Source organism: Macaca mulatta, chromosome 5 (genome assembly GCF_049350105.2).
Source record: "Macaca mulatta isolate MMU2019108-1 chromosome 5, T2T-MMU8v2.0, whole genome shotgun sequence".
NCBI lineage: Eukaryota > Metazoa > Chordata > Mammalia > Primates > Cercopithecidae > Macaca > Macaca mulatta.
This window is the reverse complement of record NC_133410.1, coordinates 6,202,147-6,214,941: the sequence shown is the minus strand read 5'-3', so window position 1 is coordinate 6,214,941 and position 12,795 is coordinate 6,202,147. Positions and strand designations below refer to the sequence as shown.

General features: G+C 41.1%; 1 protein-coding gene across 12 annotated transcripts in view; it reads left to right on the top strand.

Moving 5' to 3' along the window:
• Positions 1–12,795, top strand: part of KIAA0232 — a 97,446-nt gene that overhangs the window by 36,256 nt on the left and 48,395 nt on the right. For all 12 annotated transcript variants that reach the window (NM_001193917.3, XM_078001840.1, XM_078001837.1 and 9 more), the window contains 1 exon segment: positions 1,587–2,086. In NM_001193917.3, the coding sequence (NP_001180846.1) occupies positions 1,856–2,086 (231 nt within the window). In that variant the 5' untranslated portion in view covers positions 1,587–1,855.

Sequence of the window (12,795 nt, the reverse complement as noted above, 5' to 3'; positions counted from 1 at the left end):
CCATTATCTGCTCACTTGCATTGTTTCCAACAAGAAAACTGATGTCATACTTATCTTTTGTGTGCTATATTTAATGTTTCTTTTTTCTCTGAGTGCTTTAAAAATTTTCTGTTTATCACAAGTTTGGGTAATTTTATTATAATGTTCTAGGGGTCATTTTCTTCATATTTCTTGCACATCTCCAGAATTGAGTGTATTATTTAATTGACAATCTCTCTGGCATCCTGAGATCCAAATGTTAAATGAATTATGGAATGTTTTGAAAGTCAGTTGGAAAAGTTCAGCTCGTGAAAGTTACAGAAAATCTTTGCTTTAATTTATCTAGTTGTCATAATTCAGATAAGAGTATAGTAGAGAGGATTTCAAAAGTAGCAAAACGTATATTAGTGACACATTAATGTAGTAACTTAGTCCTGTGGTGAACTTAAAACTGCTGTCTTTATATTTAATGTGTGTAAAATTTACTATATAGCGATAAATTTAAGAAACTCAGTCTTAAATCTTTGGGTAATAATATTTGTGTTTCTGACTTGATGCTTTTACTAACATTTATTAACAATACTTTGAAAGTAATTTTTGATAACCCTCTTATTGTCTGTTAATATTCATGCAAAAGTTGAGTTTAGGAGGTTTACCTTTCATTACATTAGTTTTCATTTTCTAGTGGTTTGTAAATTAGCCAGAACTCTAATATAAAGAATATTATGATTTAATAAAGCCATTGTTAGATTACTTTCACATATTGAAAGTATGTTAATTTGGGGGGAAGCTATTAAACTAAAAGTGTGTCATCTGTCGTAAAAGCTAAGAAATGCAACCTAGGTATATAAGAAGAAAAGTTGCAATAGGTATAAGAGTATAGCCTGGCTGTAACACAGACTGGTGCTCCACCTTTATTTGTATGAAATCAGAGATGACCAGTCCTAAAGTTTCGAGCCTTACAAAGTAATTAATTACCTGTATAAAACATAAAGAACTACTTTTTTTACCCATGTTTCAATGAAATTACTCTTCATCTACTGATTTCTGTTATACTTAGATATGAACTACTGATTTATTTGTTAAGTTTTTCAGTGTTACAGAGACAAAATTTTACTAGTCCAATCTCTTGAGATAGCAAAAAAAAAAAAAAAAAAAATTGGTATAATTGAGCAGAAGGAGAGCATCAACTTCTGAATTTTTATTTGTTTTAAATGATACTCAGCTTTTTAAAAGTTCACAATGTTGTTTTAAGTTTTTTAAAAATTTATTTATAAAGACACGATCTCAATATGTTCCCCACGCTGGATCGCAGGGGTTATTCATAGGTACAGTCATGGTGCAGGACAGCCTGGAACTCCTGGGTTCGAGCAGTCTTCCTGCTGCAGCCTTCCAACTTGCTGGTGTACAGGAAGGTACCACAGTGCCTGGATTCATTTTAGAAGTTTAAAATGTCAAAGATTGTAGGCGGGGAAATCAGTGTTCTAAGAAACCAAAAATATTTTAATAAAGAGGGACATTTGATTCATTTGATTTTTATTCTCAAAAGGTCAATAATTTATTATTTATATATAATGCATATTTTTTTTCCTCTCTCATTTTTGTAGGTTCTGCCAGAGACTTCCATTTGGCCTCAATGTGAAATTAAAGTAGAAAATCACATCTACATGTATGTTGCTATCAGGATGTTGATTCATTAGTCATGCCTGAAGAGGGAAAGTCTGTTTTAGGTGGCTGACTACCAGCAAAAATAAATGCTTATCCTACATGTCAAGCATCTCTCCTTTTTACTGGAGTGAAAATCCCCTCCAGATACCAACAGAATATCAACTGCAGAAAATGCTTCACATTTTAAGGATGTCGGCAACCTAAATTCATGTACCCTATCTGTACAGTTGTTGTGGATGGTTTGCCATCTGAAAGCTCCTCAAGTTCTTATCCAGGCCCTGTGTCTGTTTCTGAAATGTCTCTGCTTCATGCTTTGGGTCCAGTGCAGACCTGGCTGGGACAAGAGCTCGAGAAATGTGGCATTGATGCCATGATTTACACTCGATATGTCCTCAGTCTTCTGCTGCATGACAGCTATGACTACGACCTGCAGGAACAGGTATTTACATATTTTAAGTGTTTTGTGAAAACTGATTGTATCTGTATGTATACATTCCTCTTAAACAAGCACTTTCATACTTTAAAACTGGGCTATTCATGTGTTTCTGCAAACATTTAACCTGTCAGTGACCAGATGGTAAGATTGCCTTGGAGTGTCAATCAGCCTGTGTCACTGAGCACCCTGTTAAGTGCAGTTATTTCATTCATGGTTAGACTTTCTCACTGTTGATTACGTTTTGGCATAGACTCCAGATCTTGTGATGGATTGGTCATAGTTTGATGACCTGCTGCCTTTAAATAGCAGTGCTCTAGAATGTTGATTTCTACTATTTAGAAAAACTCATACATTATGAATAGATATTTAAACATTGTATCTATTATACTTCTTACCATTCCAAATTTAATATTGTATTTTATCTGCAAGAAAGATATTTAACTGCTTATTAGTCTGTATGTATAACAAATCAGTAGACTTTAACTTCAGTAAAGCACACAGTTTTGCCATAAGTCAGTGTGTGCCACCTTGTAAGTTGGTCATTACACATTTTACTTGACTTTGCTGCTGAGTTTATAGTGAGAAATTGGGCTGGGTGTGGTGATTCACACTTATAATCCCAACACTTTGGGAGGCCGAGGTGGGAGGATCCCTTTAAACTGGGAGTTTGAAACCAGCCTTGGTAACATAGAACCCAGTTTCTAAAAAAGTATTAAAAAATTAGCCAGGCATGTGGCACGTGCCTGTAGTCTGTAGCTACTCAGGAGGCTGAGGTGGGAGGATCGCTTGAGTCCAGGAAGTCAAGGCTGCAGTGAGCCATGATTGCGCCACTGCGCTACAGCCTTGGCAACAGAGCAACACTCAGTCTCTCTCACATGCATATGAGAGAGAGAGAGAGAGAGAGAGAGAGAGAGAGAGAGAGAGAGAGAGAGAAACAAAAAGAAAAGAGAAACCAAATACAGGTTCTTGAAAAAAATCTTAACCTCAGTCTCATTCTTAAGAGGAGCTACTGAAAGTGAGGCCTGCCAGAGGGAACCAGAGTCATCAGTAGTGAATAAATGGGCTCTGGGTGACTTCTCTACAAATTTCACGTAAAGTCTTTTGGTTTTTATAGACAGTAAAAAGAAGGAGGTATTTTGTGGGCAGTTTTTGTTGCTGTTTTAAACCATTGTTACCCACACTGAAAGCAAAGCAGGAAGAGTTTCATTGTCAGAAGAAATTGGCTTTGCCCCTCCAAACCACACAAAAAAGCCTCAAAGTCCTGTAAATACAGAGGATTTCACCAAGATGCTTTTTTTTTTTTGAGACAGGGTCTTGCTCTGTCACCCAGGCTGGAGTGCATTGGTGTGATCATAGCTCACGGAAGCCTTGAACTCCTGGGCTCCAGCCATCCTCCCACCTCAGCCTCCCAAAGTGCTGGCATTACAGATGGGAGCTACTGTTTCTAGTCAGCTTAACATTGAGTTGTACAGAGCATGTTTGATGAGAGGGTTTCCCATTGTGTCTAGCTGGACATGTTTGATGAGAGGGTTTCCCATCGTGTCTAGCTGGACATATTTGATGAGAGGGTTTCCCATCGTGTCTAGCTGGACATGTTTGATGAGAAGGTTTCCCATCGTGTCTAGCTGGACATGGTGGACGTGTCTTGCTTCCAGGTTGCTTGCTGCCTTGGCTGGCAGTAGATCCAGTAAGGTTTTGAAGCGATTAACTTATAACCTAATAATCAGCAACTGTGTTATTTTGGTGGTCAGTATTTTGTATAATTTCCTTCCCAGAGCTCTGTTATTTGCCATCATCTTTCTGGTAAGTGTCAAATATACTCCTTTACAGGCAAGTAAGACGTTAAATCTACAAACATGGAAGGACTTTCATTTCCAGAAATGAGGAAAATATTTCTCATCATTCAAAAATTACATACTTCATTGTAAGCATGTACTCATAGGGAATGATTTTTTTTTTTTTTTGAGACAGGGTCTTGCTCTAATTGCCCAGGCTGGAGTGCAGTGGCGTGATCATAGCTCACTGCAGTCTTAACCTCCTGGGCTCAAGCGATCTTCCTGCCTCTGTCTCCTGAGTAGCTGGGACCACATGTGTGTGGCACCCCACCCAGCTAATTTTTAAAAAACTATGTCTCTCTCTCTTACCTAGGCTGGAAAGAATAGTTTTTTAGTAGGACTTGAACTTCCCATTTCTTAGAGTTGTATGTCAGCAATATCAGTCCAGAATAGTTAATCAACACCAATACATTTACTAGCACAAAATATATTCTGGGTGCTATAGGACATACAGGATAAAACAGGCCAGATGTTAATAAGATTATAGTCAATCACATCTCTGATCAGACTTGTGAATCCTCTGGTTTCTTTACTAGCTCTAGGGGGTTGTGATCAGAGATAAGATGAACTATCAGTATCTGCAGCTGTGTTTGATCCTCCCTCCAGAGTTCTGGTTCATTCCTCAGGACACAGGACAGATAAAGGTTAGGGAAAGCATAACATGTCTGGAGTTATAAGGAGAATCCATAGGGAAATAAAAGGCCCTAAAATACTTTTCTACTTGGTCCAGAGTAACAGCAGTGTGTGCCAAGTCCCATGCCGATGAAGAAGGTCAAATTTTAAATGATACCTGTTTTAGTAAGACATGACCTGAGAATCCTTTATCCCCTACGTTACTTTTCCGTGAAGTTACAGTCCCTCTTTAAAGGTGGCAAAAGCCAGATGCCTGACTCAAAGGGAGGATGTGCTTACTGTTTCCCCAGGCACAGAGGATGCAGAAGCCAAGGATGGTTCTCTTCTAGCAAGAGTAAGGAGAGTGGAAGGGCCCTTAGCTTCTGTCATTCAGAACTCCAGCTAACAGCAAGGCTGACAGACCTGGGTGACGGTGTGTGCCACCTTTCCTGATCTCTGGCTCATGCTTGTGCTAACACAGCCCCTCAGGTGGAGGCCAAACCACTCTACTCCTGGGTGTTCATTTCCTCACATCTTCTCTCACCCCTTTGTCCTTGAGTTAGTCTAGCCTTGAGCGGCCAGTTTTAAGACCCATCACTTTTCCTGGTTTAGGCTAAAGCAGACACACAGTGCTCTTGAGTTGTGAAACAGATTGGATGCCTCAGTTTGGTCTCAGCTGTGCAGGATGATAAGGAAGTAAAGCTGATCAGATCCTAGTCTTGTTTAAGCCTGAGTCACGTATAAACCTCTAATTTGGGCAGGGTTTAAACACAGTTGTGGTGGTGGACTGGTTACAATGTAGTTCCAGAGAACAACTGCCTTGTAATATGGAGATATCATCACTGTGCCAGTAGTTTTATAGTTTTATTTCCACAAATGTTTCTTCTTCTTTTTTTTTTTTTTTTTTTTTTGGTCGTGATTACTCTGGGAAGTATATTCTCAAATAATCAGAAAATCACTGCATACCACTTTTATTTTATATAACCGCTTTTCTTCCCCATCTTTCAAAGCCCAGGTCACCTGTCTCTGAAACTTTTTCTGATAATTTCAGATGAAAGCAATGTCTTTTACCAAACTTGATAATATTTTACTGTAAAGCTTTTCATTATCGTTACAGGAATGTATTCTGTTTCTCAGTAGGTTATAACATCTTTATGGGTAGAAATCATATATTAATCTTTCTTAAAAAGTTTAACCAGCCTGGGCAACATAATGAGACCCCCATCTCTTAGAAAAATATTAGCTAGATGCAGTGGGGTTTACCTGTAGTCCCAGCAACTTGGGAGGCTGAGGTGGGAGGATCACTTGAGCCTGGGGGTTGGAGGCTGCAGTGAGCAGTGATTGTGATGCTGCACTCCAGCCTGGGAAACAGAGCAAGACCCTGTCTCTTAAAAAATAAATAAATGTAACTTTTTAAAATGAAATAATTTCAGACCTCAGAAGTACAGCTAGGATAGTACAGAGAACTCTCATGTTCTCTTCAGTCACCAATTGTTAGTATTTTCACACGTTTGCTTTCTTTTTTATTGATATATAATAGTTGTATGTATTTGCGGAGTATTGTAATGTTTTGCTGCATGTATATAAGAAGTTATTATCAAGTCAGGGTATTTGAGTTATCACCTATCTCCTTAAACATTTATCTTTTCTTTGTGTTGGAAATAGTCCAATTCTTTTCTAGCTATTTTAAAATATACAATAAATACTGTTAGCTATAGTCTCCCTACCATACTGTTGAATACTGGAAGTGACTCCTGTTTAACTGTATGTTTGTACCCTTTGTACTCTTTAACCCACTTCTCTTCATCTTCCACTTTTGCTTCATTTCTGTCTTCTCTTCATGCTGACCTCTCTGAGTAAACTAGCATGTACTTTTTAAGATCAAAGACTTTCCCTTGGTCATATTACAATTAGAAAATTCAGGGAAATTAGGATTGATAAAACTTTATTGTCAGATATGCAGTCAGTATTCAGTTTTTGTCACCTGTCCTGATATTGTTTCTCACTGCAGTTTTCTCCCTCATCTAATATCTAGTTTGAGAGTATGCATCGACTTTAATGGCCACATCTCCTTAATCTCCTTTCATCTGGAATAATTCCTTGTTTGTCCTTTGTGTCTCATGACATTGACACTTTTGGAGAGTCCAGGCCAGTTTTGCAAAACATCCCTTAATTTGGGTTTTTTGGGTATTTCCTCGTGTTTAGAGTTGGCTTGTGCGTTTATGGTAGTAGCATTGCATAACGATATTTCCTTTTTTTCTGCATATCACATCAGAGGGCCAGTGACAACAGTCTTTTTCATTCTTGGAGACGCTGACTTGGTTCCTCATGGTTCAGATGGTGTCCACAGGTTTCTCCTTGTAATGAATAAGCGATCTGTGCAGGGAGACTTTGATACTTTTACCATCCATTGATGTCCTTGCCTGAATCAGTTATTAGTTGGGTGGTTGAAAAATGGTGATTTTTCTAACTCAGTTTTCCCCTCTACATTTAGTAGTTGACATTCTACTACAGTGCCTTCCATCTTTTAAAAATCAGTAGCCTAGTCACATAAGGAACATTACAGCATGTAAGATGCAGCGCCAGCCACTTCATATATAAGGATTGCCTTGTTCAGTCTGCAAGCCAAACCTCGAAAGTAAGTATTAAGCTCCCACAGCCTGAAAGTGAATGGCATGGCAATGTGCATTGACTGGTGACCTGGAGCATTAAGCCTAGATCCTGTACATCTTACAACATATCTGTTACATTAGTTTAAGACATTTTTCAGTCTTACTCAAAAATGACTAAAAGGAGAACTTCAGTAACATTATAACTTTAAATGGAGTTAACTTTTCCTGCCTAGAGGTTGTGCTAGATTGATAGTTGGCAGCAGATCTCCCCATGATCTGTCACAGGTGGGAAGGGATACACTAGCAGATAAGGGTGGCTTTCACTATTGTTCTTATAACCCCAAATATGCTTTCGTTTCCTTCATAGCTAATTAAACTACCAGTTGAGAGTTTATTAAACCTTTTCTTGTATTGCTATACATTGATGTTCTCAGCATAATGCATTCTTTGTTTATTATTCTTATTAGGAGTCTGTGATGATAACAGAAAACCCAGCTCAGTCTGGCTTAAACAGAAGTAATAATAAAAGCAAACGCATGTATATCATGTGCTGTGTGCCAGCCGCTGTTGCAGGGACTCATTTTCCATTCACAGTAACTCATTTAATCCTCCTTACACCATCCTATTATTATTTGTATTTCATAGATGGAGATACTGACAGTGGTTAAATAGCTTGCCCAAGGCCACACAGCTAGTACATTTTGGAGCATTTACTGAAATATCTGGGAATCAGCGCTGACCCCAGTGGCAACTTGATCCAGGACCTACAGTAAAATCAGTACCCCATCTTTTAGCTTGCCTTCTCTGTTGTCTTTTTTTTTTTTTTTTTTTTTGAGATGGAGCACTCACTCTGTTGCCCAGGCTAGAGTGCAGAGGCAACCTTGGCTCACTGCAGCCTCCACCTCCTGGGTTCAGGTGATTCTCCTGCCTCAGGCTCCTGAGTAGCTGGATTACAGGCATGCATTACCATGCCTGGCTAAATTTTATATTTTTAGTAGACACAGGGTTTCACCATGTTGGTCAGGCTAGTCTTGAACTCCTGGCCTCAAGTGATCTGCCCACCTTGGCCTCCCAAAGTGCTGGGATTATGGGTGTGAGCTGCCATGCCTGGCCTGTTTTCTTTATTCTCAAGCTTCACCTCTACCCTGCCTGCTGTGAGCTCAGACTCACACCCTTTTTTGTGTATGTGTGTCCAGCAGAAAGAGCAGGCTTCTCATCCTAATAGGTCAGCTTTGCTATGGAGCTGTTTCTGACCTGACCGCTGCAGTGACAAGACTTGGGTGGCTAGAGTACAAGCACCTGGAACCACAAGGACTAAGAATTGGAGAGGATGATTCTCCAAGGGAAATACAGAATACTGTGCTGAACCACCCCAAAAAAGTCCTGTCTAACTACCTTTGTACAAAGTAGTGCTTTGTTTCTTTCTCTCTTTCTTTTCCTTCCTTCCTTCCTCCCTCCTTCCCTTCCTCTTCTCCCCCTCCCTCTCCTCCCCTCCCCTCCCTCTCCCCTCCCTCTCCCCTCCCTCTCCCCTCCCTCTCCTCTCCCTCTCCTCTCCTTCTTTGCTTTCATTTGTGAGACAGAGTCTTACCCTGTCGCCCAGGCTGGAATGCAGTGGTGTGATCTCGGCTCACTGCAACCTCTGCCTCCCGGGTTCAAGCAGTTCTCCTGCTTCAGCCTCCCAAGTAGCTGGGATTACAGGCGTGCGCCACTATGCCCAGCTAATTTTTGTATTTTTAGTAGAGACGGGGTTTCACTGTGTTGGTCAGGCTGGTCTCGAAATTTTGACCTCATGATCCGCCCGCCTTGGCCTCCCAAAGTGATAGGATTACAGGCGTGAGCCACCATGCCCAGCTCTCTCTTTTTTTTTTAAAGACAGAGTCTCAGTCTGTTGCCCAGGCTGCAGTGCAGTGGCACAATCATTGCTCATCAAATTCCAGGGCTCAAGCAGTCCTCCCACCTCAGCCTCCCAAGTAGCTGGGACTATAGGTGTGCACCACCATGCCCAGCTAATTTATTTTTTGTAGAGATGAGGTCTTGCTTTGCTGCCCAGGTTAGTAGTACTTTCTTTTTCTAATCTATTACTAGTTTTTCTAAGTTGTAGGATGTATTCCCTGATTGTACTACATTCTAAGATACAGTCTTCAAATAAACTATTTTTTAGTATTATCCCTTCTAATGATTTTGTTGTCTTTCTTTTTTTCTTTTTTTTTTTTTTTTTTGAGATGGAGTCTCACTGTGTCACCCAGGCTGGAGTGCAGTGGCGCCATCTCGGCTCACTGCAAGCTCCGCCTCCCAGGTTCACACCATTCTCCTGCCTCAGCCTCACGAGTAGCTGGGACTACAGGCGCCCGCCACCACACCCAGCTAACTTTTTGTATTTTTAGTAGAGACGGGGTTTCACCGTGTTACCCAGGATGGTCTCGATCTCCTGAGCTTGTGATCCACCCGCCTCGGCCTCCCAGAGTGCTGGGATTACAGGCGTGAGCCACTGCGCCCGGCCGATTTTGTTCTCTTTCTCTAGGAGTTTTTTTTGTAGATCGCCTCAAAAATTATCCTTTCATGATGGCCCCTCCATCTGAGTGATGGCTTTAGGTGTTGTTGGACTGTTACATTTTCTTTTTTAGATCTTAGGACTCCCAGAACGTTACTAACTGTTCCAGATAGAGAACAACCATGGATTCTGTACGAGAGTAAGAGGTTTTTTCCCCCTAAACTTTTTATTGAGGCATAAAATGCATACAGAAAAATGTACAACTTGATGAATTTTCGCAAAGATCGTATCCCTGTAACTATAACCACACACAGAAATAGATGACTGGCAACCCAGAAGCCCGCCTCGTGTCCCACACAGCTTCAGAATTCCTCGCGTGTTCAGAGGGGAGTCCGGCAGAGTGGCCTCTGCTTCCGACCCCTTCTTCCTTGGTTCCTGGCGTCTTGTGTCTCTGGCGCTCTCCCTCTTCTGCTGCTTTCTTTGTCTCTTTGAAGGGCCACCTTTTTCTCAGCCTCTTGGCCTGGACCGAGGTCAGCACATTTCCCTAGGAAGGAAGCAGCTGCAGATGTCAGTGCCCTGTGCCCACACCTACCCTGCCCTTGGCATTCACTGTCTTCTCAAGGCCTGGCACCTCAGCAGGGCTCTGATGCCCTGGAGCAGGTGATGTGGGTTTGGTTTGGCTTTGTGTCGCTACTGGCTTTTCTAGTTAATCTGGGCAAGAGAGTTGTGCTGCCACCAGTTACTTTTTAACAGAGAGTATTTCTTTGTTTAATGGCATAGTTTGGTTTTGATATGTATTTTGTCTTATCCTCAGTCTTTCGCTGACCCACTGTATTTGAAATAGAAGCCTCCCATTCTTAACCCTCTTACTTGCTTTATTTTTCTTCATGACATTTTTTATTATCTGAAATTATATGATTACTTGTGATTTAACTATGTCTCTCCTACTGGCGTACGTAATTATGTAATTCTTTTTTTTTTTTTTTTTTTTTTTTTTGGAGAGGGACTCTTGCTCTGTCACCCAGGCTGGAGTGTGGTGGCGTGATCTTGGCTCACTGCAACCTCTACCTCCTGGGTTCAGGCAATTCTTCTGCCTCAGCCACATGATTAGCTGCCATTACAGGTGCTCGCCACCATGCCCGGCTAATTTTTATATTTTTAGTAGAGATGGGGTTTCACCATGTTGGCTAGGCTGATCTCCAACTCCTGACCTCAAGTGATCCGCCTGCCTTGGCCTCCCAAAGTGCTGGGATTACAGAAGTGGGCCACACACCCAGCCAAAGTTGGGGACCTTTTCTGCTGTTTTCTGTTGGATTCCCAGCCCTTAAAACAGTTCCTGGAATATACAAGAGGCTCAGATACGTATTAGACAAATGGATAGCCATATGCTTCTTTCTCAGGCAGTGACTTATGCGTAGGAGGGAAGCATGCTAGGAGTGGGTGTAGACCCCATAATCACATACTGGGGCCTGCCCTGCAGAGAAGTTACTGTTGCTGGTTTTAAATCCCCTAATCAAATTGTATCTTCTAGCTCAGAGTCCATCCTTGTAGAAACGTAACTGGATGATTACGTTATCTGTACTTGCCCACAAGTTGTATAATAATAATCCCAGCCCTGATTGCTAGGCGAGACTCATCCCCTCTTCACTCAGCGAAGCTCATTTGCTCCTTCAGCCTATTTGTAACACACTCCTGTAGCGTGTCCTGTTCAGCGTTTCGCTTTTTGGAAAGCTAGCATCTGCGGTGTTTCCTGTTAGAGTTTATTAGAATCTTTAACTATAGGACCTATAAAAGTCTGACCATAAAGCGCTCCTCGTGTGTGTCACTGCATACACTGTATTTCAACAAACATTTATTCAACAGACTTTAATTAAATACCTTCTACATCACAAGCATTGTTGTTTGCATTTAAACAACACTTCCTATTTTTATTCTCTTATTTCAAATCAGCATTTCAGAGCTCCAGGAAGGAAGCCAGGAGTATCTTTCTAGAACCTTCCCTATCCCTGAAAACTTCCTGAGAATTATTCCATGCTATTGCTTGAGCCCAGGAGTTTGAAACTAGCCTGGGCAACATGTAGAAGCCCTGTCTCTACAAATAATACAAAAATTAGCCAGGCATGGTGGTGTGTGCCTGTAGTCTCAGCTACTTGGGAGTCTGAGGTGGGAGGATCACCTGAGCCCGGGGAGGTCGAGGCTGCAGTGAGCCATGATTGTGCCACGGCACTCCAGCCTAGGCAACAGAGTGAGACTCTATCTCAAAAAAAAAAGAAAAGAAAAAGAATGTGTCCATGCTACTGATGGAAGAATGTATACATGCCAGTATTCGCTTTGACTCCCATAGTGACAAAACCATTCTGGGTGGTGGGTATGAAATAGCGTGTACATTACTGAATAATTCATGAAGAATTAAGCAGGAGGTATCAGAACGGTTATAGGGTGAAAAAACTTGTACCACTGATCCAGACCAAAATTTCCTTTAATAGCACCTTGACTTTTATCCCAAGCGACTGTCAGACCCCCAGCCTCCTGTTCTCTCTCTCCCTTTTGAGATTCCCCCCCTTACTATAAGTCAGTATCACATTGTTAAGAACGTAGGCCTTGGATGGAGTCTGAAGACCTGTTCTAACCCCACCTTCTTTACTTTCCAACTTAGACCACTGACTTGGACAAGTTAACATCTCTGTGCCTGACTCTCCATTTCTTTATTGTTATTATTATTATTTTAGAGATAGGGTCTTGCTCTTTCACCCAGGCTGGAGTGCAGAGTCTCTCAGAGCTCTTGGCCTCAAGGGTCCTCCTGTCTCAGCCTTCCAAGTAGCTGGCACTACAGCTGTCTTTTCATTTATAAATTGTACAAATTACGTGCATATCTGATATCATTACTGAGGATTAAAGGAGATTGATTTATTGACCATATAGGTGCCAGGCATCATTTTATGTACCGATAATATAGTTAGAGGAATACTAGACATAAAGTAAGTGCTCAGTAAATATTGACAACTATTGCTATTATTATTGCTGTTCATACAAACCTTTCCTTCAAATAGTTATTTTCCTATTAACTACTCCTCTTCTAGCAGGTAGGCTAATGCCTTTATTAGAGGCAGAGATAAGCTGCTGATACGGTATTTCCAACATTTACCCTAACAATCTCAATTT